General features: G+C 43.2%; 1 protein-coding gene across 2 annotated transcripts; it reads right to left on the bottom strand.

Annotated features, from left to right (window-relative positions):
• Window positions 1–391: 391 nt before the first annotated feature.
• HEY2 (hes related family bHLH transcription factor with YRPW motif 2) lies at window positions 392–24,817 on the bottom strand. 2 transcript variants are annotated; one of them, XM_060238878.1, is made up of 6 exons: window positions 24,560–24,817; window positions 21,248–21,326; window positions 21,053–21,136; window positions 16,453–16,539; window positions 11,910–11,991; window positions 1,231–2,409 (listed from the first exon to the last, which is right to left on the bottom strand). In XM_060238878.1, exons 1-6 carry the CDS (start codon window positions 24,640–24,642, stop codon window positions 1,736–1,738), a joined length of 1,089 nt encoding a protein of 362 aa, XP_060094861.1. In that variant the 5' UTR covers window positions 24,643–24,817; the 3' UTR covers window positions 1,231–1,735. The 2 variants fall into 2 exon arrangements, with proteins under 2 accessions (XP_060094868.1, XP_060094861.1); XM_060238885.1 differs by lacking the exon at window positions 16,453–16,539 and having other exon boundaries at window positions 392–2,409; window positions 24,560–24,814.
• Window positions 24,818–27,808: the final 2,991 nt, after the last annotated feature.

Raw genomic sequence — 27,808 nt, 5'->3', positions numbered from 1 at the left:
TCCCTTCACAACATTTTTTGAAGGACAAATTCAAGCTCTGGAAAAACATCTCCTTTTTGTTAATCTTGGGGATCATTTTGAAAATCAGGGTAATTCCTTTCTTGAAGAAGAAAAATGCAGTTACCAACCTGACTATCTGTTTTATCAAGGGCAGCTATCAGTTTGAAGCAATTTTAAGAATGGCCACAGAGTTTTCCAGACCTTTGGGCAACTGGATTTCGCAAAGGACATGTTCCTTGTTAAACAAGAGAATCCATTCCATACTTCTGCTTGTACAGTATGCTGCTGCCAGCAGTTGCGCAGAAAGCTGCCATTTGGGCTTCTTCTAACATTAAACCCATTCAGACTTTTTACTCCCCATGGGCATATCAAAACAAGTCACCTCTAGAAGTCAGTCAAAAAGGACTTCATTTAATTAGTTATATGTAAAGGGTTTTTTTGCATAGAAAAACAGTTAACAAAATAATGCACAAATTCCCCCTCACCCTCAACTTAGCAATAGTATTTTTAAAACAAATATTTTAAAAGTATACTTTGCATAATGTTTAACATTCTCAATGCTTATTGCTTTCTCCACACAGCAGAGAAATGAAGTGCATAATAATACATGCTGTGCTTTATTTATCACTCACCCAACATAAAGTCTCTAGCCCTTGAGTCAATGAATTAAAACACTCAGGCTATTTCATATTGCTATAATAAAAAGCAAAAAAAATTTTTTTTTGCAGCACTTCTTGTCCAGGTAGTGGTAAAATAACTTACATCCTCTAACGGATTTGTTTGGATTGTGAATCTAGAGACATATGACAGCACTGGCACTTGTGGGGGGGGGGGGAGTCAGCCAAAAGGGTCCTCTTAGCCACACTATAGTTATTCTTTAATACCTAGTGACAAAGTAATTCCCAACAAGTGCCAAAAAGGAGAAGAAAGAGTTTGTATCCTGCCAGGAGGATGCTAAGTTTTAGTTTCCAAAGGAGAAACAGACATGTTGGCTATTAACATGTCCAAGTGCAATCTCTTGGTACAGAACAAAAATTCTGAGGGACATAATTTTAAAAGAAAATGGCCTGAAGTGTGTATTTTATAAAACCAAGTGCTGAAAAGAACAGCACTTTCTATTAATGTTATGTTACCTATCACCACTTGACAAATCTCCACAGTGAGCTAGGTAAGTAAATGTATAAAGCCTCAGAAATCATATTGATTATTGCTTTAGATGGCAATCCTGTAGAGAGTTAAGATTCCTTTAATCCCATTATACCAAGGTTTGAAGCCTGTAGCTTTATGGTGTACACCCTGTTTCAGAATTATATCCTGTTCTGGATCTCATAACATGATTCCCCAACCATGGTCTTCTCTTCAGAGTTGGAAGAGGTCAGGCACTTACTTTTGCATTCATCTTTCTTGAAAACTGTTTTAGGCATAATCATAGCTCCCTCCACAACTACAAGCGGATGGCAAGAAGATTCAATCCACAATCTATACATTTCTTGGGCAATGCCTACATGGTAGTCATGATCATTTTGACTATCACCACAGTCCCATATGATGCCTAATGCAAAAAAGGAGAAATATCTCATGTCCATTTGACACTTTAAGGGGGGAAACTTTTGTTGTTTCCTGTCTGGTTTTTGGGCATCCATAGGGCACCTTTACCTGTTACCAATCTACATTTTTGTGAAGGAATGTCTGCTGTAACTCAACAGCATCCCAAGAAGACTTATGAAAGGAAGATTCAAAAAGCTCCAACTTCAGTCCCCCAGGGTCGGTAAGGTTTACTGTTTCCGTTACTGCTTGCTTGCTGAGAACTGGAAGCTGCAGATGCAGACAATGGTGGACTGACTGCTGCTGCAGCAGCCACAGCTGCTGCTGCACTAGGTGGCAGCATTGGGAATGCCCCAGTGAATGACAGAGGGAAGCTCTGGGCAGCTGCTGCAGCTGCAGCATGTACGGTAGCAGAGAGTGAAAGGAGAGAGGTAGAAAGCGGTGGTATGCAGGGAGCAATGCTACCAGCAGAGGGCACTCTAAGTGTGGAATCAGCATGAGCAAAAGTGGCTGTGAGAAGAGCAGATCCATGGGGAGGCACTTCTGACGCTGTTGACAGTCTGCAAGGAGAGATGTCAGAGGAATGTAGTCCATTCTGCTGTAGTAAAGCTGTAGGGAGATGGTGGAAAGCTGCTGCCCAGTAGTGAGGATGTGCAGGATGATGGTGGTGTGCCATAGACGAGGTCATCGCAGCAGCTTCCCTTTGAGAAGCACAGGAGCTGAGATGAGAGACTAGCCTAACTCTTAGAGGGTCAGATGTGTCCAGACCTTCCACAGAGCTCAGATATCTTGCAACTTCAGTTAAACATTCTCGAAACCCAATACTAATGAAATCCATGGCAAGAGCATGCGCATCAAAATAACCTGAAACATAGAGAGAACAAAAATACTTTTGTCAATCATGTAATTTTAAGCTTTTCTGAAAAATAATAGATCAGTTATACTGAAGCTCTGATTATAGAGTTGCTTTTACAAAGTGTATATTATACGTATGTGTAATGATGTCAGTAAAATAAAGTTCTGCTTACGCTGTCATTACATGCAGGCATCAAAATGGAAAGACACCATCCATGTCAGAAATACAAAATACACTTTTTAACAGTGGATGACGTGGTCTCCTTCTTGAAGTGTATGTTCAGCTACAGCTGATTTTTCTGGCTGAAACAAGCGACAGTGTCTCTTGTGTTCGGTGAGACGGGTGTTGATACTGCGTTGGGTACTGCCAATGTAGGCTGGGTAGTGTCAATGTAGACTGCACCACAGGAGCAGGGTATTTTGTAGACTCCAGCGGTTGAAAGTGGATCTCTCATATCTTTGGCCGAGCGCAGCATGTGGCGGATCTGTTGTGTGGGCTTGAAGACTGTGTCAACATTGTGGTGTTTGAGAATTTTGCCAATGCGGTCAGTGACAGATTTTATGTAGGGCAGGAAGGCTGTACCCACATTTGTGTGTGGCTCGGGATTTGGTGTGGATGGTCTCCTGGGATGGAGGGCTCTTCTAATTTCTTGTTGGGAGTATCCATTGGCCTGTTGGGAGTATCCACTGGCCTCCGCTTTCAACCACTGGAGTCTACAAAATACCCTGCTCCTGTGGTGCAGTCTACATTGGCACTACCCAACACAGTATCAACACCCGTCTCACCGAACACAAGAGACCCTGTCGCTTGTTTCAGCCAGAAAAATCAGCTGTAGCTGAACATGCACTTCAAGAAGGAGACCACGTCATCCACTTTGAAAGAACTGAAGTCCTTTCTACGGTCTCACATTATCATACCCGCCTGAACAGAGAAGCTATTGAGATTTACAAACACCAGCACAATTTTAATAGAAAGGAAGAAGGCATTTTCATCCACCAATCTTGGTACCCAGCTCTGCAAAACACCCTACAGACTATAAATTGCAGAAAGTCACAGAACAACCAGCAAATTCCACAGAACAATCAGCACAGTCAACAACCATCTTCCTTATCTTCACACCCCTTCCAACCCTCCCAGCAATTAACACAGAACAATGGTCACATTCAACAGCCAGTTTCCTTATCACTACCCTTCCAGGAAGCCCCACCAAACAATGGGCACATCCACAAACCAATTGTCCTTTCATCACACCCCCTCCAGCCTATAAATAGCAGCTCTCCAGCAGCCCTGGCCCCACTCAATGCACAGCAGCCAAGAAGGTCAGAGCGCCTGCTCCGGCTGCAACGCCACTGAGGATGTTCTCCGCAACGTCTGGAAGGAAAACTTTCTCCAGTAGAACATGGCACTTGAGCCCGAAAGATTCTACAAACCCTAACATACAAAGTTGTGTGCATGTATCGGAATGTGCTCTGAAAAATCATGTGGTATTCAGAGTAACCTGTAGCAATGAGTAACATTCTCTGGTAGCTTTTGGCATTATATTGTTGTGACTAGTGAAAAGTGCTACATTTACTGCCCAAATGAACATTTCTTTGAATTGTTCTTTAACATCTGGACATTTTCCCTAGCCTAGAATGTTTCACATATTTTCTGCTAAACAGAATTTGTAATTGATTGTGTCTCTTAATCTAAAATCATGATCAATTCTGTGGTGCCTGGTCTGTGATATTTCACTGAATCACAATTTCACTGCTACCATATGGGCAGAGGGAGGTGCCTAACATTGAAGTGTGGGGTAGGGATGGGCACAAACCACATTGCAATTCAGTTTGTGAACTGAACCAGTTTGTATTGGTTCATGAGCCATTTCAAGTTTAAACTCCTGCTTTCTGCTCCCTACAAAAAGCCCTGGAGAGCAGAAAGCAGGAGGCCATTTAAACAAACAGCTGAGCAGTGGGGAGCTCCCTGCTGCTCAGCTGTTTTCCATGAAGAGCAGAAAGCAGGAGTTTAAACCTATGCTTTCAGCTCTTCATGAACCACTAAGAACTTATCAAAATTTGTGAAAGTTCATGGCGGTTCTTCAGTTCATGAACACTGCTTTGTGAACTATGAATCAGCCAAAATTTGTGATGAACTTTGTTGGTTGATTCATGCCCATCCCTGGTGTACAGTACTGCTGGATTTGACAGTCTCCCCATCCATAATTTCAGAAATTCTCTGGTAGGCCAGCATCCCCCTCCACAAATTTTGTCTATATTATTTTAATGGGCAATATCAACTTTTAAATAGGTCTTAATGAGTATATGACCAATGATTGCAGAAGTAATTCATATCCCAACAATACTGCCTTAACACTTAAAATATCACAATATTAGGTTTCACTATTCTATCACACCTTGTCTATGTTTATGTATATCAGATTTGGTTACATATTGAAGATTTTAATGCTAGGAAACACTAGAGAACATCCAATGACCCTTTTCCTTCAGAGAAGGAATGGATAGAATTTTCACCAAATTTCACCTCCCACTCCAACACCTCCCACTTCTACACCTACTCCCACATCCTGTATCACTGTTCCTGAGAAGTTCCCAAATCCTAGGGACAGTGTTTTACAGGTGACTGCAGTGGGTAGCAGTAGGGGGAGGTAAAAAAGGATGGATATGTGCAAATTTCCCTAATCCTCCAGCTTTCTCCTTCCCCTAGCAACCAGCTCCTTGAAAATTTAATCCTGGGTACAGGATTTGTGTGCGTTAACAATCATATAGATTAGGAGGGTGCAGTGGAAAAGGGGGCAAAAATAACTCCATTTTTTTTTCATGCAACCCCACTCACAAAAAAGGCAGGGAACAATTTTATCTACTTTCCTACTGGAGCTTCCCAACTTGTGTGGTCCCTGTGACCCAAGGATTGAATCTTTCCAGGGTTGTAAATGGCCTGGGGGGGGGGGGAACAGGAAGATCAGAAACAGTGCACCTTCCACTGATAGATCATGGAATCCAAACTGCAAGTGCAACTTCATTTGTGATGGGTCAGTTGTTAGGAAGCAACTCACTGTTGCACAATTATATCTATTAACAAGCAGGGAGCCATAAGGATTTGCGGGGACATCTGATTTCCTCCCTCCCCCAATATTTCTTCTTTCCCTTCCCTACAAACCCATAGCTTCCCTTTTTCCTGCTTCCATTTTGCCTTCCCACCTGCTAGCCAACCTATGTTTATCTGCCTATCTTCAGCTTTCCCTCCTTATTCCCCTAGCAGCCTCTCCCTAGGAAAACTGTTGCGTGGTACCAGTCATAATTCTGTGTTGGGTCCAGTTGTGCAGTGGGGAATCCACAAGGACCTGTGGAAAACATCTTTGCTTTCCCCTGTACTTCCTCTCCTGATACTATTTCTTTTTTTCCATCCGAAAACCCCCATATTCCATTCTTCCTTCCTACTCACCAAACTTTTATCTACTCACCAAACTTTTATCTGACCCCAATCTAGTTACATTTATCTATTTCATTTATATCCCTCTTTTCTTCACGATGGAGACCTAAAGCAATTTATGGCATTCTCATCTCCCACATTTTGTATTTACAACCCTGTAAGTTAGGTCTCATTCGGAATGTGTGTTTAGTCCAAGGTCACCTAGTGAACTTCCATGGCAGAATGGGGGTTCAAACCTGGAACCTAGATCCAAGTCCGAAACTCTAACCACTATACCACACTGGTTTTCTTGGGGTGACTGCTGTTAAACAATAACAAGCAGGTGGGCCTAGGTGAGTCATGCAGTCAGGTGGTATCAAGACACCCACTGGTTGCTGCTAGGCCAGGCCCCAATAAGTCCTCTCTCAAAGGCCAAAACAGCCCTGGTAAGGCCCCTGGTCTGATACCCTGCCATGTACTGACAGAAACCAAGACTGCTCATGGTTGAGAACTAGATACACTGGTTATTTACTGATTATGCATTTTTACTTTGTGTTACAACAAAATGTCTGCTATTGACAAGGAAGTAACTACTAGAGATAGAGCCCCAAATAATCATCCTTTAGATAATAAAAACCTTACCATGGTGGCAAATCTGAGGATTTTCATTGGTTGGATGTGGGCTATGCAGGATTGGCTCACATTCTGTCTTTGGAGTGCCATTCGCTGATTCTGCTCTCCCCCACCCACTGGCGACCCTGTCAGGTGAGAACCCCACCAGATGGCCACTGGCCTCTGAGGGGAGACAGTTATCTGTTGACAGGTTCTCCTGGGGGCTTACTGATCACTACTGCTACTCCTCAAGGCTCGTTGCAAGAAGTCTGAGACAGTCCATTCCCCCCCCCCTCCAATCCCCAAAAAATAATGCTGCCACAAAGCAAACAGTGAAGCAAACAGTAAATGGTGAGAGATATGTTCATGAGACAAACAGTAGCAGTTACTTCTCTTCAACTGACACCAAAGGAATGTTCATTCACAGCATGAAGGGGCCATTTCAACAGCAGCAGATTAACGGACTGACACTATACAATGTATCAATCCCCCTTTTCACCTGCAAATATTCTTCACTCTATTCCAATTAGGTTACAGTGGGCATATGATAGAATGGACTCTATTCTGTCCTATGGATCCATAGGACCCAATGGACTCCAATCTATCCTATCTGCCCACAGGCCAGAATGCACTCCATTCTGTCCTATGGGCCCACTGGGCAGATTGAAGTCCATTCTATACTATGAGCCCACTGGACAGAATAGACTCTTCTGTATCCTATGGGCCTATAGGATGGAATGGATTTTATTCTGTCCTATGGACTCATAAGATACAATGAGTCCACTCTGTCCTATGACCCCATGAAATGGAATGGACTCCATTTCACTTTCCCACCACCTGCAAGTGGGAGGGAGTGAAAGGGAGGCTTGCGATGGCTACCTGCCTCTTATAGCCACCAGTGGAGTGGATCCACTTGTCAGCTGCTTGCTTTAAGAGGCAGAGAGCCATTAGAACGCTCCCTTTCACTCCACCCTGCCTGCAAATGGGAGGACGTAAAAGGGAGGCTTCTAATGGCTGCCTATCCGTCTGTCTTCCTATCATTTTTCTGTCTCCCTGTCTTCTTTTCTTCCTTTCATTTTCCTGTCTTTTTATTTCATTCTGTCTGTCTGTCTACCTTCCTTCCTTTCATTTTTCTTTCTCTCACTCCTTTCTCCCCATCTTTTTCCTACAGTTCTTTCTCTCATTCTTTCTCTTTCTTTGTCTTTCATTCTGATTGTCTATCTTCCTTCCTTCCTGCCACCTACACATTCATCACCCCTCCCCCCCAATATTTTTCTAGGGCCTGTTGTATTTCTTCCTACAATGGGCTTTACTGCTAATATAAAATAATCACCATAGTTTTTCCTGAGAAAGATGGCTTTGCATTGTTTACTGAAATTATACAAGCTATGATTCTTTAAAGATTTCTAACAGTTTTCATTAAACATTGACAAATTCCTAAAGGGCAGTTTTATTGTCTAGCAATGCAGTCTCCCCTGCTATCAGTGTGTTTCAATGGATCTAAGTCACCTTTTCATACAATAGCAATCACAGTTACCAGCACAGATTAAGATCATTTGCCAGGTTTACACAGCCTTAAATTTAGTTGCATGTTCCAGGATAATGAGACAGAAAGCAGAAAAGAACATGCAAACAGTAGAAAAATATCCCTGACAAAGAAACTTTGCTATTCCTTATTTCCTATTGCAAGCTGACTGACTTTTAAAACAACATGTACATCAGACAGTTTTAAAAAAGAGTTTGTTTAGATCCACTGCAATTTTCTTCTTGGGAGATCATCCCCCAGTGCACTATATCAATGTAAATACATTCATTTGTGTATCATAGACTATAACATACTTTTATAAACCCAGAGTGCAAAAAAACTCAAGCTCCTGCTTTTTATTTATTAAGAATATAAAAGAACTCTGAGCGTAATCAAAGTTTACATCTAAGAAAACATCAAATTAGAGAATTTCTACACACCATTTTAACACCGTTTTACAATCATCAACATCTATCAAATCTTACATAACAGAGACCTGTTTTTATTTTGTTATTTACTTTGTCATTTATAGGCCACCTTTCTCACTTGGCCTCAACATTAACTAATTGGTAAATGTTGTTCCAATAATTAATAAATGGCTGCTATCGTAAGTAAATAATAACTGTATATATTTCATTTCTAACAGGCGATTATAAATTGCCATTTGGTCCATTAACATTATCTGTTATCATGTATCAATACTAAGCAACAGTTTAGTTTCCAAAACTGTACCCAGAGGATTGCTGCCATTATAATCCCCCCCTCACAGTAAATATATGTTCTCTTTTTACCATGTTTTGTCCAAATTAAAAAAAAAAAACATCATGGGATGAAATCTGGTATGTCTGTAGTTTCTGATTAGTGCTAGCTTACTGACACTTTTCAACTTATACTGGTGTAGTAGTATACAAAAAAACCCCACCCTTAAAATTAATTGCCTTTTAAAAGTAAATGTTACTTAATATTATATGCGGGGAGTAGTTAATTCTCTGTATGTAATATGGTATGTGAGCAGTATTCTCTTTTTGGAAAAGAGTGAGGTTTTGTCCCTCCAGATCCAACATTTCATAAGCAAAATTTTGAGAAAGATCTGTAGGAGATTCATGGTGCAATACTAAGCTAAGTTACATCCTTCTACGCTCACTGAAGTCAGTGTCTCAGGGACAACACCCTAGATGCAATGTTTCAAGATGACAATAAAAGTAAGGGGTAATGCCCATCTTTTAAGCTCATGAGTGTTTGAAGGAACACCCCAAAAATGCAATTAGTAGGTCATTTCAACTCAATAACCATATTAGAGACTTATCACTCAAATGCAAAAATAGCTGCCACTTTGACCTGAGTAATAAATGTCTGCCCTTACCCAACACACTGCTTGCCTAACAAACTTTATTAGCAGAAAACATTAACTACACATTATGTTTTCCCTGGTAGGTTATCAGTTCAGGAAGCTTTGTGCTTTCCAGATTCACAGAGATCCAGTTGAGATCAGGAATGATGGGTGCAGGGAAAAAAAGCTTAGATCTACCCCTCCACACATACCGCTTTCCCCGGCTGAAACAGCCAAAGAACTGCTATTTGCCCCAGTTCCATGTCATTCTCCTCAGCTGAGCAAACAGTGGTTTCTAGGGGCAGTTAGCAGTTAGGAAAACTGGTGGTGGAAGATCTAAGATTCTTCTTCTTTGTTGTATTTTATTTTATCATTTGGATGTAACCTACCCTGAACCTAGTGATGCAGGGAAGGGAGGGCTAGAAACAAACAGGGCTAGAAATAAAATACAACAAAGTATTAAAATACCTATGCACCCCCACACCAATGGTTAAAGGTCAAAATCCTATGTTCTTTTTTTTTTTTAATCCAGAGCTGTATATAAAGGATTAAATACATTAAATATGCAACAGTTAGTCTGTATACAGTATTTGAATTTGAAATAGCTCTGCAGGGTGGCAGATGGAAAGGAACTGAAAAAAGAGGAGGAAATTGGGTATATGTTCTATCCCATTCATACACACATTTCCTTTCAAAACTCAATGCTGGTTATATATCCTCACAACAAATTTGTTAGATAAGATGTAATAAAAAGACGAATGTCTTGCTTAAGAAAAGGGAGTGCAGTCTCCCTGGCATCTGAAATCCTGCCCAATGATAAATCTTAACATTTATGTAGCGTATTAGACCATGCAAAGCACCATTTACATTATCTCAAGTTTTCAGAATTCTGTAAGCCAAGCAGGCACCATTGTAATAGAGGCCCTGCTTTTAGATGAAACATTTATTTCCTGGGAATGAAGCAACACACGCCTCAGATTTCAGGCTCAGAAGAGATGACTTATTTTTGGAGACAAACAGACAGGATGGAGATTTGGATATCTTGTGTTGGGCCATAAAAAGTTTAGGAATGCACTCCTTGATATGATTGGAGAAGGGTGCAAGGCAGTACGTGTGGAGACTCAAACTCAATTTCAGGTTAGGTCAGAATGAAACCCTCTCAGCTGGGAGAGGAAGAGTTAAAAGGTGTGACACATTGTGAGTAAATGTGAAAGCCAAGAGCCAGGGAACAGGGAGAAATGGAATTAAGACTGCCATGATCAGCTCCAGCAGACTTCTGTCTGTTCCACAGGAGGGAATGCCAAGGTAACACCAGTGACTTGTAGAACTTAGTTAGCCTCATACTTGTGTTTCTTTTCATAGTTCTGTAACAACCTGTAGTGTTTTGAGAAATTTTTTCAGTGCTCTTGTGCTCTAGTGAATCAAGATTATATTTTAGTAAACAAAGGTATTTTCCTTCTGAAGATTTCACACTGTGTTCAGAGATTTCACCCAGGCTGTCTGCTGTTTGTCCACACAGAGATCCAGAAACTCCTGACTGTGCTAAAGTTAGCTAGCAGGCAGGGAAGGAGGGGATTCGAAGGAGCACATACACAATACCTCTATCACGCTTCAAGCCATGAATAATGAAAGAAACGGCAGAGCTTGAGTGGTGGCATGCTGGCCCATATATGGAGGGGTGGCCAACGGTAGCTCTCCAGATGTTTTTTGCCTACAAATCCCATCAGCCCCAGCCAGCATGGTCAATGGCTGGGGCTGATGGGAGTTGTAGGCAAAAACATCTGGAGAGCTACCGTTGGCCACCCCGGCAGCAGGAAGGAAAGGGGCAAGTCCTCTTATACACATGCAACCTTCCCCACAACCTTAAAGGTACTCTTGGAAGAGACCAAAGACAGGTCTCTTAACAGGTTATATAGTCTGTGGAGGGCAGAAGCCAAGAGAATAACGCATATAAAGCCACCCAGGAAGCTCATGGGAAAGCATACAATTGAATTTGTTTGAATTCCCTGTTGCACACAGCACACATGGAGGCACACAGAATGGGCACTGACTGTGGAATCTTTTTTCTTAATAGCATTGGGTCTCCCCTTAACTGTCCAACACCCAAGAAACCCAAGCATAGATTTTGCCCTGGAGAATGAATGGCACAGCTTAATTTTGCATGAAAAACACTCTTTTCTAAAACAAAATGCAATACATAAACAATAAGGAACATTTTCCTCTGAATCCACTTCCTGTGGTATAGCAGCTGCATGATAAATTTTAACTTTGGTTTTGTTTCTTGCTGCACTATTCTTGCCGAAGCCCTCCTTGTTTATGTTTGGATGTTTGGGGTATTTGTTTTTCTCCCTTGTGCTGATCTCAGTGCTCTTTGGAAACCCCAAACAAATCTCTGACTGGGCTGCCTGTGAATGAAGCCTTTACTCTCCCACAGTGTTATGAAAGCAAACACAAGCCCAGGGTCAAGTGCTTCTTTTGTCCCAGTAGTTCTTTCCCACGAGTTCAGCCCTGCCTTCAGCATTGATTTCCACTCCTTTAATCTAGAATTGCCTACCCTAGCTTGTCAAAAGGACTGTTTGCTAAGGTTTCCCCAGCTAATATTAGAAACAGTGCAAAAATCAGTTCCTTACCTTTCCCGCCTGTCGCCTGGAGCATCTTCAAATGATCGACTGTCATTTGCAGGATTTCTGCTTTTTCTAATTTGGCAGATCCCTATAAGATAAGAGGCACAACCAATAAAGGCTTAAAAGTATTGCGTGCTTTGATTTGGTATACTCTCTTTTGAGCTCCATCTTATGTTTTCAATTTTCCCAACCATTAGAGAATTCTCAGCTTAAATCTTCCACAGAGCATCTGCATCCCAGACTTTATTTTTGAGCACAAGCACTATATCACCGCATCTAACATGACAACTGTGCACATGCTTAGCTGTAGTACATAATAGTACAGACAAGGAGGAAAGTATAAGGTGTATGCATATGTACTAAGCATATGAAGGCACTTGCAACAACACCCTCTTCCCTCCCCCGCCCCCCAAAAAAGCAATTTTAAAATGAGGCACAAAGATCCACTCCATTTTTGGGAGGCACACAAAACCATGAAAGGCATAATCCACAGGAAATTCTCACAAGTGCAATGAAACGAATGGGACTACAAACTGCGTAGTAGCTCATTGCTGAGACTTCCCCAAAGGCCAATCACAACAGTCCATACATTAGTTAGGGCTTGAAATGAGATGTTTTAGTCCATCTGTTTTGTAGGCCATACTGGCTTTCATGGACCAAAAAGAAGCAACTACTAGGGATGGGCTCAAACCAGCTTACGAACCTGTTATGTATTGAACGGGAGCATTTAGTTCCTACCTGGCTCATTGGAGTCAGGAGAGCAGAGCTTGGGGACAGGAGAACAACGAGCAGTAGGAGCCAAACACCTACCGCCCTAAACCAACCATGGGCCCCCTGCCTGTTTGAATGACCCAATGGCAGGTTAGCATGGGAACCAGAGTTGTATATAGGTTGGGCCTACAGGTCCTTTTGGCAGTCTGTTGTGGTAGCCAGTTACCATGCTGCCTCTAATAACGAGCTGTTATCACTGTTGCTATGTCTCTTTGATGTGTTGAACCCACTATATAGAACCAAAGTTCATATCGAACTGACATGATCCGGACAACTGCATTGTTCACAAGCCACCCACAAACCGCCATGGTTTTTTGCAGTGGTTCATTCAGTTCCTACATCTCATGAAATGCCGCACCTTCACTCACTGCAGCATTTAAAGAGACCTACATGCCTTCCCTTCACTCACTTAGACGTGCCACCACAGTAACATGTCTCAGCAAACTGAAGGAAGGCATTTAAAAATACTGTGCCCCCAGAGAAGCTTGCCTCAACTCATGAAGCAATAAACCACAGACCATTTCAGGAAACTGAAAAGTTCACAGTTTCTCATGAACCACCATGGACCTCCATTTTCCTGGTTCATGCCCATCCCCAGCAGCTACTCTAGTCTCTGAAATAGACTAAGTACCTCACTATATGTTAAAAGTCCTTGTATTCCCTGCATGCATGCCCCAGTCCTGTCAGCCAGGTATGCTTTGAAAGTTTCATGCTCAGAACTTAATTCTCAGGTGCAAGGGGAGCTGATCTGGATCAGGACCATGCCACACCGGCTGGGAGGGAACAAACTTAAGCCCTGTCCCCTTCATAATTTTTCTTACCTACAGCAGCCACCACAGGAAGCCCCAATTGAAAAACTTATAAATAGAAGGGAAAACAAAGACTTTGTGACACAGTTAGGCCCTACAAAAGCAACCAACAAAAGAGTTCCAAAACATGAAGATGCTCTATAATAAGCAGCAAGTTAAAGCAATTATTCTCGAACAACAGAAGCATGGCCTACCAGAGATATTTCAAAGCTATTCTTTGGAAAGAATGCAACACAAGGAATCTAGTCATCCCCAAAATGCCAAATTAATGACAAATTCATTTGCGAGAAGCACTGTCAAAGCAATTTCTCTGAAAATATCTCCCCACTTGGAGAGAAATGAAGTTTCAAATTTGGGTTAACTAGCCAAATTCAATGAAAGTGAAAGCTCCACGCTTTTCCCATGGTGCTGACTAAGGGTGGGCATGAATGGCTCATAAATGACTCATGATGAATTTTGGCCAGTTCATCATTTGCAAACTGAAATTCATGGCACATACTTTCCACAAGACTATTTTCAAGACTATTTCCGCTCATTCAAAATGTTCACCAACGTAACTTGGAGGGCATGTAGAAGAGCACCAGGGAGAGGTCTCCTGAGAGTGTTATGTCTCTTGCTTGCACAGGGTCCATTGCACTTGTTATTTCCCCAGACAGGGCTTTCCTGGGGGCACCGTTCTTTGAGGGACTGTAGCTCTGACCCCATATATCTATTACTCACCAAACTCAGAGGATAGGTAGAGGAGAGTCAGATGGACATCTCCCGTGAATGGTGTCTCCAGCATGCCAGGGGAGGGCTGTTCTACCACATCACAAACCTCTCTGGTTCACAGTGGCAGTCCTGCCACTAGACAAATTAGGCATTTGACTAGGGTGCCAGGCTGGGGGGTGCCAATTGGTTCCTCCCCCCTCCTGGCCTGGTATCATAGGCAAATGCCCCCACTGTGCCACTCTCTTCTGTGGCACCCACAATGCACTGCTGCCTGCACCCTTCTGCCCCTCCCATAGGCTGCAGGCAAAGCCAGAGGGCGCCTGGCCAGTGCATGGCCCCTGAGACCACAGAGAGGCCATGCATTGGCTTCATGCCCTCCCTGCCTTCCTCTGGCTTTGCCCATGGCCCACAGGGGGCAGAAAGGTGCAGGTGGCAGAGCGGGCACCATGGAGGAGGGCATCGGGTGGTTGGCAGCCAGTGGGGGGGTGGGATTTTGCCTAGGCGCAGTGTGCCCTCGTGCCACCCCTGCTGGTTCATTTGCCACCTAAAAGCTTGTGATGGTTTGTGGCTCACAAAATGGGCATGCCACAAACCATTAACCAAAATGAACCCCATTTTCCGAATTCATACCCATCCCTAGTATTGACCCTGTGCAGTAAAAAATGGGAATTTTTCTCCTTTAAATGTTATTATGAAGAGTTATTCATTATAGTGCAGGAAAGAGGGAAGATTAATTGACAATGTTTTTTAAAGGCAAGGTTGGCAAGGTTTTAAAGAGGCTGGAGGAATATATATTGTGATATCATGGGTGAATGAGATGGGTCCATCACAGCTGGGGTATCATAAGTCCATTTCCTTTCCACAAAGGTAATAAGCTCTTCCCTACTCAAAACCTGCAGGACTACTTTATGCCTCTTCAACCTGTGTTGAAGCCTGAGAGTCTTTATTTCTACTTCTATCAATAGGTATCATGTTGGAAAAACATAACTAAGTTGCAAGCTATCCCCAACAGCAGTCTTTCTCATTTAGATATAAAGTAGGGATAAGAATTCGTTTTTTTAAAAAAATGGTGCATACCTGGGCTTTTTTGGTAAAGAAAGCCCAGCAGGGACTCATTTGCATATTAGGCCACACCCCCGATGCCATGCCAGCTGAAACTACATTCCTGTGTGTTCCTGCTCAAAAAAGCCCTGGTGCACACACTGCTTATGTTTGGTCATGCAGTGAAGATCAGTGTTCTACACTAGCAGCTGCTGCTGAAGCAACTTTTTAAAACTCTGTACATCCAATCTGATCTCAAATGGCCAGTTTAGAAGCACTGGCGAGCAAAAGAGTCACTTGGCTCACTTTCTTAAAACATTTGTCAGGAGCTGGGAAAGATGTTGGCTGGCATCATAGTGTCCATGGCCACCACACTGGTGAAGCCTAAACTAGATTATTATAAGTGCAATTAATTTTTGTAAGTGAAATCCAAATCTTACTGATTTCATAGCCATCCTTGATCAATTGCTACAAACAGAACTTTGTCATCTCATCTCATCTCACATCACAACACAATTCTTTTCTTAAGTAGTGCCAATACATTAGAGATCAACAGACGTACTTCCATATATGAATCAGCACTTTGTAACGTTAATGAGACCTGAACTAGGCCAGCTTAATCGTGCAAATAACTGCCACTGTTCTGATCCTAAATAACTTATAAGTAAGCAAGCATCAGTGTGGTTTAGTGGTTAGAGTATCCGAGGGTCTTGGAAACGCAGGTTAGAATCCCCCCGCCCCCCCCCTGAAAGTTTTTCTGGGTGACCATGAGCCAGTCACATACTCTCAGCGTAACCTGCCTTACAGGGCTGTGAGCTGTGAGGATAAAGTGGAAGAGATGAGACCAATATAAATCACTTTGGGTCCCACTTGGGAAAAAGACTGTGTACAACCAAAGTACATAAACAGTGAATATTACTTCCAAGTAAGGTATATTCAGGAAGGAAATGATACAAATTTCAGTGTGATGCCGGAAACCACAAATTTTTAAATGTATTACTTATGGATAAAAGTAATTGCTGTTCTCATGGCTGTTAATCATTCTTGCATTTCAGGAGATGGTCAAGAAGCAGAAGGCTGCAATCTGAAGTTTTCTACAATATTCTTCCATGACTGTGATACACATTCAGCCAGCTTCTCAAAAGAAAAGGTTTTGGTATTTCTACTTAAAAACTGATCCTAAGAATCACATATGGAGCTCTGCTCCTGACAAAGACCTTTCCCACTTCCATCTTCCTGCTGCTCCCTGAAAAGTCTCTCCTGAAGCTTGGAGGATGCAGAAGACTGCAGCTTAAGGGGGAAATCTGCAGAAAATGCAGAGTTCCTCTTGAGTAAACAGAAGCATGGATCCAGTCCTGAATGTTTCTTTTTGTATCTTTGTAATATACTTCTATACCTGTCTTCTGGGTGGCTCAGATTGCATCAGATGAGAATATTAATATCTGGGGCAAAACTGGCATTTTATAGTGACATATACATACAAACTAGTTCAAAACACAGCAGTCCAACTATTGCCAGGGACTAATGGACAGAAACACATCTCACCTATTTTAAAAGAGCTATCCTGTCTACCAGACTGTTTCCAAGTTCAGTTTTGGTTCCTGATTATAACCTTTAAAGTCTTTCACAGCCCTACATATCTGAAGATCTGTCTCTCCTCATATATCTCCATGCATCACTTCCAGTCTTCTGGTTTCCACATTCAAGTTGTACCCCCATGTAACGTTGCCTGTTCACTGCCTACTAGAGCCCATCCCTTCTTTACAGTAGCTACCACCTTGTGGAGCAGGCTCCCCAAAGAGGTGAAGGGAGCACCATTTTTAGAAATTTTCAGGAGGCCCTCTGAGGCCATTTAATTTGTAAGGATTATTAAATGTGGTTTAAACTGCAGGCAATTTCTTGAAGATAAATTAAGTTTTACCACGGTTTTACATTGTTAATCCTTGTGCTGGAAGCTGCCTTAAGCCGCAAGTGAAAGATGGGACATAAATAGTTTTATTAATCAAGAAATACATCTGATAAAGAAGGCTAATAAAAACAATAGTAATAAAGAGACATGTGGCCTTGCTTATTACATAAAAGCCATTCTTACTTCCTCCCACCGTTCTTTCTTACATTTAATATGCACAGTGTCAAGGTAGTTATAGATTTTGTGTGTCTGGAGTTCTTGAATTGTTTAAAAAATATTATTTTAAAATGCACACTAAATCACAAAGTGTATTTTTCTCTGTGCTGATCTTTTTCATTGTCCCAATACAAGCTGTTTCAGTGATGGCTGAGTAAAACTCAGTGCTGGGTTATTTCAAAGGAAAGGGGCCTGAAGACCTTGCTTCAGACTGTTTGTCCCATTGCATTGTTTACTTCTTGAAAACCACAAACAACTGTTGTCTCTTGTCCCAGTTTCTTTGACGAGCCTCCATTCTTTCCATGCTGCCAAAGCCTGCTAAATGGCGCTATTTTGCAAATTGCTTTAAGTAGCCTGGGTAGCACAAGTGGTGTTTTGCCTGCTCTTTGTCAGCTCTTTATGTCTGCCTCATGCCTAGTTCAGTGTGCATGACAGACCTGTTGTGTAATGTACTCTAACCAACCATAATTTATGCAGGCTTTCCCTACCCTGGTAGAGAAGCTGGAAAAACTTAGAACACTGTACATGGTCCCAATTGCAGGGTCGGGACCCGGCACTGGGCCACACAGGGCTCAATGCCGGGCCCTGGGGCCTCCCATCCCCTGGCCCCCCTGCTGCGGCGTCATGTCCCCGGCCTCCTTCTCCCTCCCTTCTCCACCACTGGTAAATTTCAGGCCTTATAAAGCGCCCCTCCCCGCCGACCACCTCCTCGGCGAGGAAAATGGCGCTGAGCTAACTCAGTGCTGGGGCAGGCCACCGGCACTTTGAAGGGACCGTGCTTGGAACGAGCACATGGCTAATCCCTCCCCCACACTTCCTTCCCATCCAGGAAGTGTGGGGGAGGGATTAGCCGTGCGCCCGTTGCAGGCGCAGTCCCTTTGAAGTGCTGGCGGCCTGCCCCAGTGCTGAGTTAGCTCAGTGCCATTTTACTCACTGAGGAGGTGGGGGGGCGGGGAGCTTTACAACGCCTGAAAATTACCAGTGGTGGAGAGGGGAGGGAGGAGGCGCTTGCGCAGGAAGAGTCAGCAGTTTTAAAGGTGAGTTGCTCCTATCCCATTTTTCTTTTCCTTTCCTTTCTTTCTTCCTTTTGTCCCTCCTTTCTTTCACTCTCTCCCTCCCTTTTCCTTCCTTCCTATTTCCTTTCTTTCTTTTTTCTCTATTTGTTTCCAATTCTTTCCCCCTCCCTCCCTTTCATTCATTCATTCATTCATTCATTCATTCATTCATTCATTCTTTCTGTCAGTCAGTCTTTTCCCATATTCTCTTTCTCTTTATCAGTCAGTCTTTTCTTTTGTCTGCTTCCTTCCTTCCTTCCTTCCCATTGTGAATCTGAGTAGACCTGGGGGTGATGCCCTGCCATTTCATGTTTTCCAGCACTGCCATTTCATTTCTTTCTTTCTTTTTCTCTCTCTCTTTGTCAGACTTTTCCCTTGTCTCTCTCTTTCTTTCCTTCTTTCCTTCCTTCCTTCCTTGCCATTGCTAATCTGAATAGACTTGGGGGAGGGGGGAAGATGCCCTGCCAGGTTTTCTCAGCACTGCCATTTCATGTATTTCTTTATTTCTCTTTTGTCAGACTTTTCCTCTGTCTCTCTTTCTCCTTCATTCCTTTCTTCCTTGCCATTGCTAATCTGAGTAGACCTGGGGGGGGGGGGAGCTTGAAATGCCCTGCTATTTCATGTTTTCCCAGGATGAGAGCATTTTATATTTTTAGTTTTCTGCTGTGTGATCCTTGTGCTTTTTCTTGATTTTTTATTTTTAAAATTGCATTGTAAAATCCCACCATTATCCTACCTTTCCTAAATAAAATATTGCAAGAGTTTTAGGCTTGTTTGTACATCATTTCCCGTTTCCCGACTTCACTCCCAAATTTTAGTGGGCCATGAAGGAGAAGTGTAAAAATAACCGGCTGTGGGGGAAAAAAGTTTGGGAAACCCTGGTCTAGATAACAACTGAAACCTCAAGATTTAAACTTCAGAATTTATATCAAGGAAGATTTTTTTTTTTTGCTTTCCCAAGAAATCACAATGTCTCCCCCCCCCTTCCATCAGGCACCAGATGTGATTACAATTGGATATGGAACATCTAGTGAAGCAACAACCTAACCATAATAACAGAATTAATGCATGGATTTCTGTTTCTTGCATACTTAGAATCAAGCTCACAAGTTTGCAACAGCAGCAGGATCTAATTTTTCTCTCTGCATAAGGTACTGCTCACTGGCATACACCTCCTAGCTATATTCCACAGGCACTTCAGGACTATATGCTCACATCCCATCTTACTTTTGCTTTTGGGACACTGTAGCTAAAAAATGGGATGAGTTGACATCTTTGAGTGCCAGAGGCATCCATTTTATCTTATACATTTGTATGATCCTATGAAGTTAGTGAGAAGCTTGTTGTTGAAGCTTTTCACCTTGTATTCAACGGTAACACTGATGAAAACCATATGTGCTTTCATCAGGATCAATAACAAGAGGTGGCCAAACTTCTTTAATGTAAGAGCCACATAGAATAAACATCAGATGTTTGAGAGCAGGCAGGCAGTGACGGACGGACAGTAGGAAAAGAGATGGGGAGGGGGAAAGAAAGCAACTTTTACTTTAAATACATTCTCTAAGCTGCCGGCTGGCTTGACTTGAAGAAGAGATTTAAAGAGAGAAATGCCTTTTTCAAGTCAGCTGACACTGCCGTGGGGGCTTCAAGAGCCACACAATATGTGGGAAAGAGCCACATGTGGCTCCCAAGCCTCAGTTTGGCCACCCCTGCCAAAGACCATGCTCCTGTTCCCTCTGCAATTATTTTCAAGGAGATCCTATGAAGGTGCACAAAAATTATCTGGAATATAAAGGATTTCTTGTTTGAGCTGGAAAGGAGGGACAAATCCTGATTTCCTCCTACACTTTGTGCCATACTGTTCCAGAAGGAAGACTCTGGAGGGGCTGCAATGCAAGGGACCGCAGTAGAAACAGGATGTAGGACAGCCCTGCTTTGTGACTACTCGTGATAATTTGAATCCAAACCATTATTCTAGAATGCTATCCACTGAATTTTTGCTGTGATTATCCAAGTGAAATACAAATTTCTGTTAGATCTTAATCATGCAATTGTCCCAGGAATCCTAACATTAGACATCACTTTTACACACACACACACAAAATGTACTTCTAAAAAACAAAAAAGGGTAATAATTCTTAAAGAAAAAGCACAAGCAAGGATTGTTACACACTTCTGCAGATATTTTCTAAATATTACAGACACTGAATTTGTTAGATCATCTGCATATTAGCAGACAGAAAGAATGAAAGCATAAGAATACTAAAAGAATTAAAACAGAAGAAAAAAGCATAATGCTGTTAATAGGGTTTGTCCAGAAGGGAATTTGACATTTTTAAACAATAAGCACGTAAAAAGAGAAAAAGCCACTACTGGAATTCATCGAAAGAACAGAGGCAGCAACATGAACACTGTTGCCCTTAAGGGACGTGGCAATGCAGAGAATGGAAACGTTTTTCAGCTTTGTGGAGGATTTTGCCTTTTTAATAGTTTTGCCACAACAAAGCATTTTACTGAAGTTTCTGTTTTTGTGCCAGATCAGGGCACATCAAGCCTCACTTTAATGAGCTTTATGAAACACCCAACATAACCAGATGAGATGAGAGTCAGAATAGAGATATATTTATGTATGCTTACTTGCTTTTCAAATGCCGTTGGCACGAGCCGCCTCAGTTCGGATAAGCTGTTATTTATACGATCTCGGCGCCTTTTCTCTATAATCTATCCCCAAAATAAAATAAAATATATTTATAAAAGTTGCAAGTGTACATTTTTTTTAAAAAATGACACAATTAATGTGACTGTAGCACTTATTGCTGAGAAGAAACCTACCCCTCTTCTTTTTTTCCTGGCCATAATCTGTGATGTTGTGGTAGGAGAATTTGATCGGATCACAGAACTGGCACTATGCCTGAGGAACAGTTGAAAAGACATGTCAGGTGTTGAATCTCATTACACGGTTTATTACATATATCTCAGTCACTTCTCTCCCAATAAACTACACAGACAGTGTACTCTTAACAATTTAAAGCAGTCAAAGCAAAACTTCACTCTTACCTTTCCCATTAGAATTTGTGGCAGAATAACTTGTTGGAAAAGGTGCCTTCTCAAGCACAGTCCATAGTCTGACTTGAGCTTGACTGGCTAGTTTCAACTATATATAAAACATTCAGTCTAACAGTGCAAGCCCATGAGTTAAACTGATAAAGTGAAATTTCATATATGTAAAGAAACAGTGCTGCCAAAGGTGTGATTCTCAGTACATTCAGAGCAGCTTCTTTCAATACACTGTTTTACTCAGGTGCTTATGCTCAAGTACAAAATACATGTGCCTCCTGTCACTTAAGAATGGCATATGCTTAGCACAAAATTACAAGTTTTTCAAGAAACATATATTGGAAACAACGGTCTACAAAGGCCTGAGCTCACTCCCATGTGGTTGGTTAAGAAAAGCAGCCATTTAAATAAGTGGCAAGTGTTCATTCACAACCAACGTAATGCACTTATATGTAGCTATATTACTGGCACATACAAAAAGTACTGCTAACCAGCAGCTAGACTTATGTATGTTCCTAAGATGAATGGGACTTTCTTCTAAGTACTCATGTTCAAGATCAGAATATAAAGTTTTTTGTCCTAATAGCTTTAGTTATTAATTCCTTTTTTTTAGCACTTTTTGGTGTTTATGATCCAATGAAACAGCTGTGTTGCAACCCACATCTTCTGTGTAGTATCCAATTCTTTCTATAAAGTATTTATCTCAGTCTAACATCTGCAGTCCCATTCAGTAGGCTGAAGCGCTACACTGGTTGGAACCTAGGAGAACAATCCTACCCAGGCTTATTGAGAATCGTACTCCAATCTATTCAGCGGGGCTTACTCCTGAGAATGTGTTGCAGCCTAACAATGTTCCTTTCTTGTAAGTCACACTGCTGTAATCCAGGATGTTTTAAAACTTTTCTACATGTTCCAGCTGAAATCAAATACTTGAATATTTCATTGATTTCAATAGGCGAGATTAAAGCCATGACAGACTCCATTTTTAAAGAGGCTACAGTGTTTATTTAATATGCTTATATCTATATATTTCAAGCTATTAACAAATGAGAAATTTTGTCTGAACTAGTTTCTCAAATACTGGCCACAGCTAGAATTTTCCATCCATTACATCCAGCTAATTTGTTGGCTTTATTCTAACAGTAACATCAATTGGCTTTTCCCTTAGGCCAAAGATTCTGTAATTCACTGCTACAGCAGAACAACTGATTTTAATCAGACTATGCGGCAGAAAGTGACTTGTAGCATGTCATTTCAATCAGGTTTAAAATTTTAGAGCATGCAGATTGCTTTTATTTTTAAAAGGATGAGTTAATTATCCAGTTAATCTGCACTATCGAGTTTGGCTGGGATCGAGACTGAACTGGTCCACTGTACAGCAAATGTCAAACTGGCTATATATAAATGTTAATACTATATATGTAGATGGCCTGAAGCATAATATTAATACAAGTTAATTTAAAATGGATTAGAAAACAGTGATCAGATTAAATCCATCATGTGAGCAATGCCTTTCATATTCTCACTAAAAGTTCCAAATGAAAGGGAATATTGGCCTAAAAATGAACTGTGTTTTATCAGTTTTTACTTTTTAAAGTTCCTTTATTGAGAGAAATCAAACACGGCTGTATTGTATTAGCAAGATTTCTACTGTCATTCATTTTGGTGAGACAGTCCCTAATTCTCCCAGTTGGATTTATATGAGCCTAACTTTGACTGATCCATTGTTCTGCTTTCCTATTTTGATTCTGGTGTGTTACTGTAGTACAGAATTAAAACAAAACATTAAATACAGTGAGTGGTACCTTTTGTTTCATTATTAAATTACCTTACACAGAAACACAAAAAGAAGCCCTATATTGAAATTTTGGTAATAAGACTGATCAGCAATGCTATTATATATTCAGAAGTAAACCCAACTTGAGTTCAGTGAGACTTGCTCCATACTAAGTTTGTTTAGGACTGTAGCACAATAGTCTAAAAATCAGTTAGCCACACTCTTGTGAACTGCCTTGGTTTGATAACAGCTCTTCCTCTGCTAGGCACATTAGAAATACCCTGAGAAATGTTAGACAATCAGTTAAATAGTGCTTTGTAGCAGATGTCCTTTAGTGTGCCTTGCCCAAATAATTTCCCACTTATTCTTCTGAAGCAAAATAAAATCAAGTGGCGCTTCTGTAGTAGTACAATCCATTAGTCCCTTTCTTCCTCCTCCTTGTGCTGCTCCACTCCATTTTTTTTCACCAGCCAAACCCTGGTTATTTCAAAACAGTATCCACTGGATACACACAGAAGGATTCTAGTAACACACATCCTATTCAAGAGCACCAGACAGCATTGTCCAATAGCAACTATTGGAAGAGATGCTTCTTATTGTAAATGCTCACTCCATAGAACAAGGAAGTATAGTCTCTTCTTTGCATCCTTTCAATACTGCTGCTACTCAACATGTGCAGCATCAACAGCTAGATGCTGTACAGAACACACATGTGATACCAACTAGACTGTATACAGAGTATTTCTTTAAAAATCCCAAAAACATCTCACGGAGAACATTCTTTTGCTCAGAAAAAAGTTCCACTCATATCTCCAAGATAATGGGGATTTAAACATTTTATTTCATTTATACCCTACCTTTCTCTCCAGTCAGGGCACAAAACAGTTTACTTGGCTCTTCTCTCCTCCATTTTACCCACCCAACAACCTATGGGGTTGACTAGGCTGAGAGTAATCTGGCTCAATAAAAATTGACTAACATGAAGAATACAGTTACTTAGTAAAGAAACAGGTCAAGGTAAGGTAAGGAAACCGTGCATAAAAGCTAAGGGACCTTGACCAAAACTGAGCAGATCTTCCATTCCTCTCATCTTTCAGATTATGTATTTATTTACTAGGATACCACATATAAGTCCCTGATTCCGTATGAATGACCAACACCAAGTTCCCAAGCCGACAGATTCTGATGCTCTCCTATTTAGCACATGCTTTTAAAAAGAATTCTTCCGACCATTCAACACCCAGCCCCCGCCGCGTGGAGCAGGCAAGACACATTCCAGACAATAAATCAATCAATCAATCTCTCCTTACCCGGAGTAATTATTTTCGCTCCCTACGTCTATAGTCTCGTCCATATCGCTCTCTGAGGTAGTTTCCTCGCAAGGCCGCTTCATGGTGGCTAAAGGAGACACTCCAGCTTTCAAAGCAGGAGATAAATAATGCCAATCAAAGGAGAGGGGGGGAGTATTCCCTTTTGGACACCTCTGGATTAAGTTCTCCTATCCCTCCCAAGCCGGCGCCAACCAAACCAAATGAATCTCTGCAGCGCTTTCCCACGCTGCGGCTCAGACTCAAGCACCAAGCCCCGCCTACAACCTTCTAAAGCCACGCCTCTTCTCCTCGGGTGAGTTGCTGGATTGGAGAAGAAGCGGAGTGAGTGACAAGCCTGCTGTCCCGAGCGTGCAGTTCCTCCTTTTCATTGGCTAAAGCGCGGAGCTCAGCCAGCGCCAAACAGGCTTCGGTGTCTTGGAAGCGTGGGAAAGCCCCGTGCACCTCTTGCACACAAGGGAGACTGGAGGGAAGGGGGAGGAGGGCTGGCGCTGGCTGGGAGGCACCTTCAGGTCTGCGGAGCCTGGCCGCGGGAGTTTGGGGAGGAACTGAGCAAAACGTTTGTTTGGAGCTGGCTTCGCAGATCTCGTAAAACCGAAGATAAGAACGGCGCACAGCGCAGCCGGCTAAGCAAACCACAGCGCGGGGAGGGGGGGGGGGGACCGCCAGCTTGTTTGGATTGGTTTCACTTCTTAAATCTGAGCCAGCATTGAAAGAAAAGTGACACCAAAAATAAAGTGTGAGCCGAAAAACTGGAGCTTGCTGGTGCTGGAGGACCGGGGTGTTCAGTTTCTCGCGTTAAAGTATCTCCTAAATTGTAAACAGCGAGTGCATATGCCTTGGCCTTCCCTTGTCACGTTACGGACTTGAAAGGGCGTGGGTGGGAAGAGGGCTCGCGTGGTGGGCATTCTGGTTAGGCGGAGTGGAAATAGGGGTGCCCGACCTTGTTAAGGAGATCAATCCAGGTGGGCACAGCCGTGTTGGTCTGAAGCAATAGAACAAAGTCCAGTAGCACCTTTAAGACCAACAAAGTTTTATTCAGAACGTAAGCTTTAATCACTTGGGAATTGGACCGTACTTCCATTCGCACACTCACTTGGATCTGGTGATGGGGGCTTTAGATTAAGATTTGTTTGTTGCGCAGCGGGGCGAGTTGTGTCTTTGCGAGGATGCGAGGCAGCAGAATGGTCTCGGCAGGCTGCTTACTTGGGCGCTGAGAGTGTGAAGGAGAACTGGGGTGACACATCGTGTGACTGAGGTTGTGGCCCGAGTCCGGCGGCCTGACAATCCTGAGATTGTCTCGTGATGTAAAAAATTGCCACTTTCTTATCGAAACCTTCCCATTCTCTCTTTCAGGCACGTTTGGCTTTACAGCCCAATGCACAGCCTGGTTAAACGAAACAAACTTGAAAGTACTTGGTTTCCGTTGATACCTGAAAAAGTGTGCATGCACACGAAAGTTTACGCCCAGTCGCAGAATAAAATTTGGTTGGTCTTGTTGGCGCTGCTGGACTCAAACGTAGCCCCGCTGCTTCAGGCGACCCACACGGCTGCCCACCTGGGTCTTGCTTCCAATTGTTTGAGACCCCCTCAGCTGAGACTGGGGTAGGGGGTCTCAAACGGTGGTCCCGCGAATTCCTTTCTCAAACGGGTCACTGTCTCGATGGCTGGAACTGACAAGTGGAAACTAGTGGCCCCACATTCGCTCGGCTCAGTCACGGCCATCGTCGTTCCCAGGATCGCTTTGGTTTCTTCCCGGGCAGACGTGGGTGGCAGCAGGCGGAGATGAGAAGCAGCAGATAAGGGGGCGGTGAACTGGGGACGCGGCCGATCAGGCTGATGTTCTGCTTGCGCATCATCTGTTCGTGTCACTACGGCTGCTGCTTTATTATTTTATATGTTAGATATATATTCTAAAGAAGGAAAGGGGAAAGAAACGACAGTTAGGGGCAGAAAGGAAGATTGGGGCGCAACTGGGACACAAGAAAGCTAAAGAACAGGGATGGAGGAATATGGAAGAGAATAAAACAGACGTGAGGAGAGCCCAGAATTTCTTTAAAACGCTTTTTATATGCCGCCTCTTTAGAGATCGAGGCGGCTTACAAAATAAAACAGGATAAAATCATAACGATATAAGACCATTAAATGTGGAAGAACTCAAAGATATGGGCTGCAAAACCGAAAGCCTTATTTATTTATTTATTAAGAACAACTGGGACAAAAACCACGCGGAAGGTTTCTCCTCCTGTAGAATTCATCCTCAGGCTATATATTCTTTTTAAAGGTAATGGAAGTATTTCAGGGCCGCTCTCGTCTGCATCCTCCTGGAAGGACTGCTGGAGAGTTTTGAATCAAATGGTGCCGGTGGATGAAGGGCTTAACGGGTTGTCTCCCGGGCCTCGGGACGAGTCAAGTCCTTGCACCCGACACACACAGAGAGACCCACCCCCACCCAGCGCGCTGTTCTGGGATCCTTGGGTTGGCCCCAATCCAAAAGAGGTCTGGAGGTTTGCTGTGGCCTGCCTTGCCCAGCGCCGGGGATGGCAGTCGGAAGCGGCGGGCGATTGCCAGGCCTCTGGGGGGCCTGCGAGAAAGGCAGAAGGCCGGGCGCGGGTAGAGCGGCGTGGCGGCGGCGGCGGCGGCAGGGGGCGGGGAGGAGCGCAGCAGGCGCTGCCTCGGGTCGCCTGGCCACGTTGCTGGCAGCCGAGCGGCTTCCCCCCGGGAGCAGAAACTCGAGCCTGCTTCGGGGCGGGGGCCTTCGGAAATGCAGCCTCCGCAGCCGCGCCGTCCCTCCGCTCTTCGGACACCGTCCGCCCGCTCGGCCTCCCCGGCCAGTAGGCCGCCGCTGGCAGACCCGTCCTCCCCAGCCCTTCCCCAGCCGCCGCCGCCTGCAGCGCAGCCCGTCTCTCTCGGCCCGGGCGGGGGGGGGGGGGAGGAGGGGAGAATGGCTGCAGGCCTGCTGCCCTGAAGTCACGCCGCGGGGGGGGGGGCGGCTTAGGATGCCAGGGAACCAAGTCGCTTCGCTGCTCCTTCCAGTCCCTCCACGACCACGGCGGCGGGGGGGGGGGGGGTAGCGTCGCCGTCCCCTTGGCTTCTCGAAGAGAATGACTTGCCCGTCGTCGCCCTCCGTTCCCCCCTGAAGTAGCACTCTTCCTTTTGGAAGGGCCTTTCCTTTCCTTTCGCCGTTTGAAGAGCTGCGGCAAGCAAGCCTGGTTGGCTTGAAGGCGCTGC

This window comes from Heteronotia binoei, chromosome 1 (assembly GCF_032191835.1).
Source record: "Heteronotia binoei isolate CCM8104 ecotype False Entrance Well chromosome 1, APGP_CSIRO_Hbin_v1, whole genome shotgun sequence".
Taxonomy (NCBI): domain Eukaryota; kingdom Metazoa; phylum Chordata; class Lepidosauria; order Squamata; family Gekkonidae; genus Heteronotia; species Heteronotia binoei.
The sequence above is the reverse complement of the archived record's forward strand: the minus strand, read 5'-3'. Positions and strand labels throughout refer to the sequence as shown.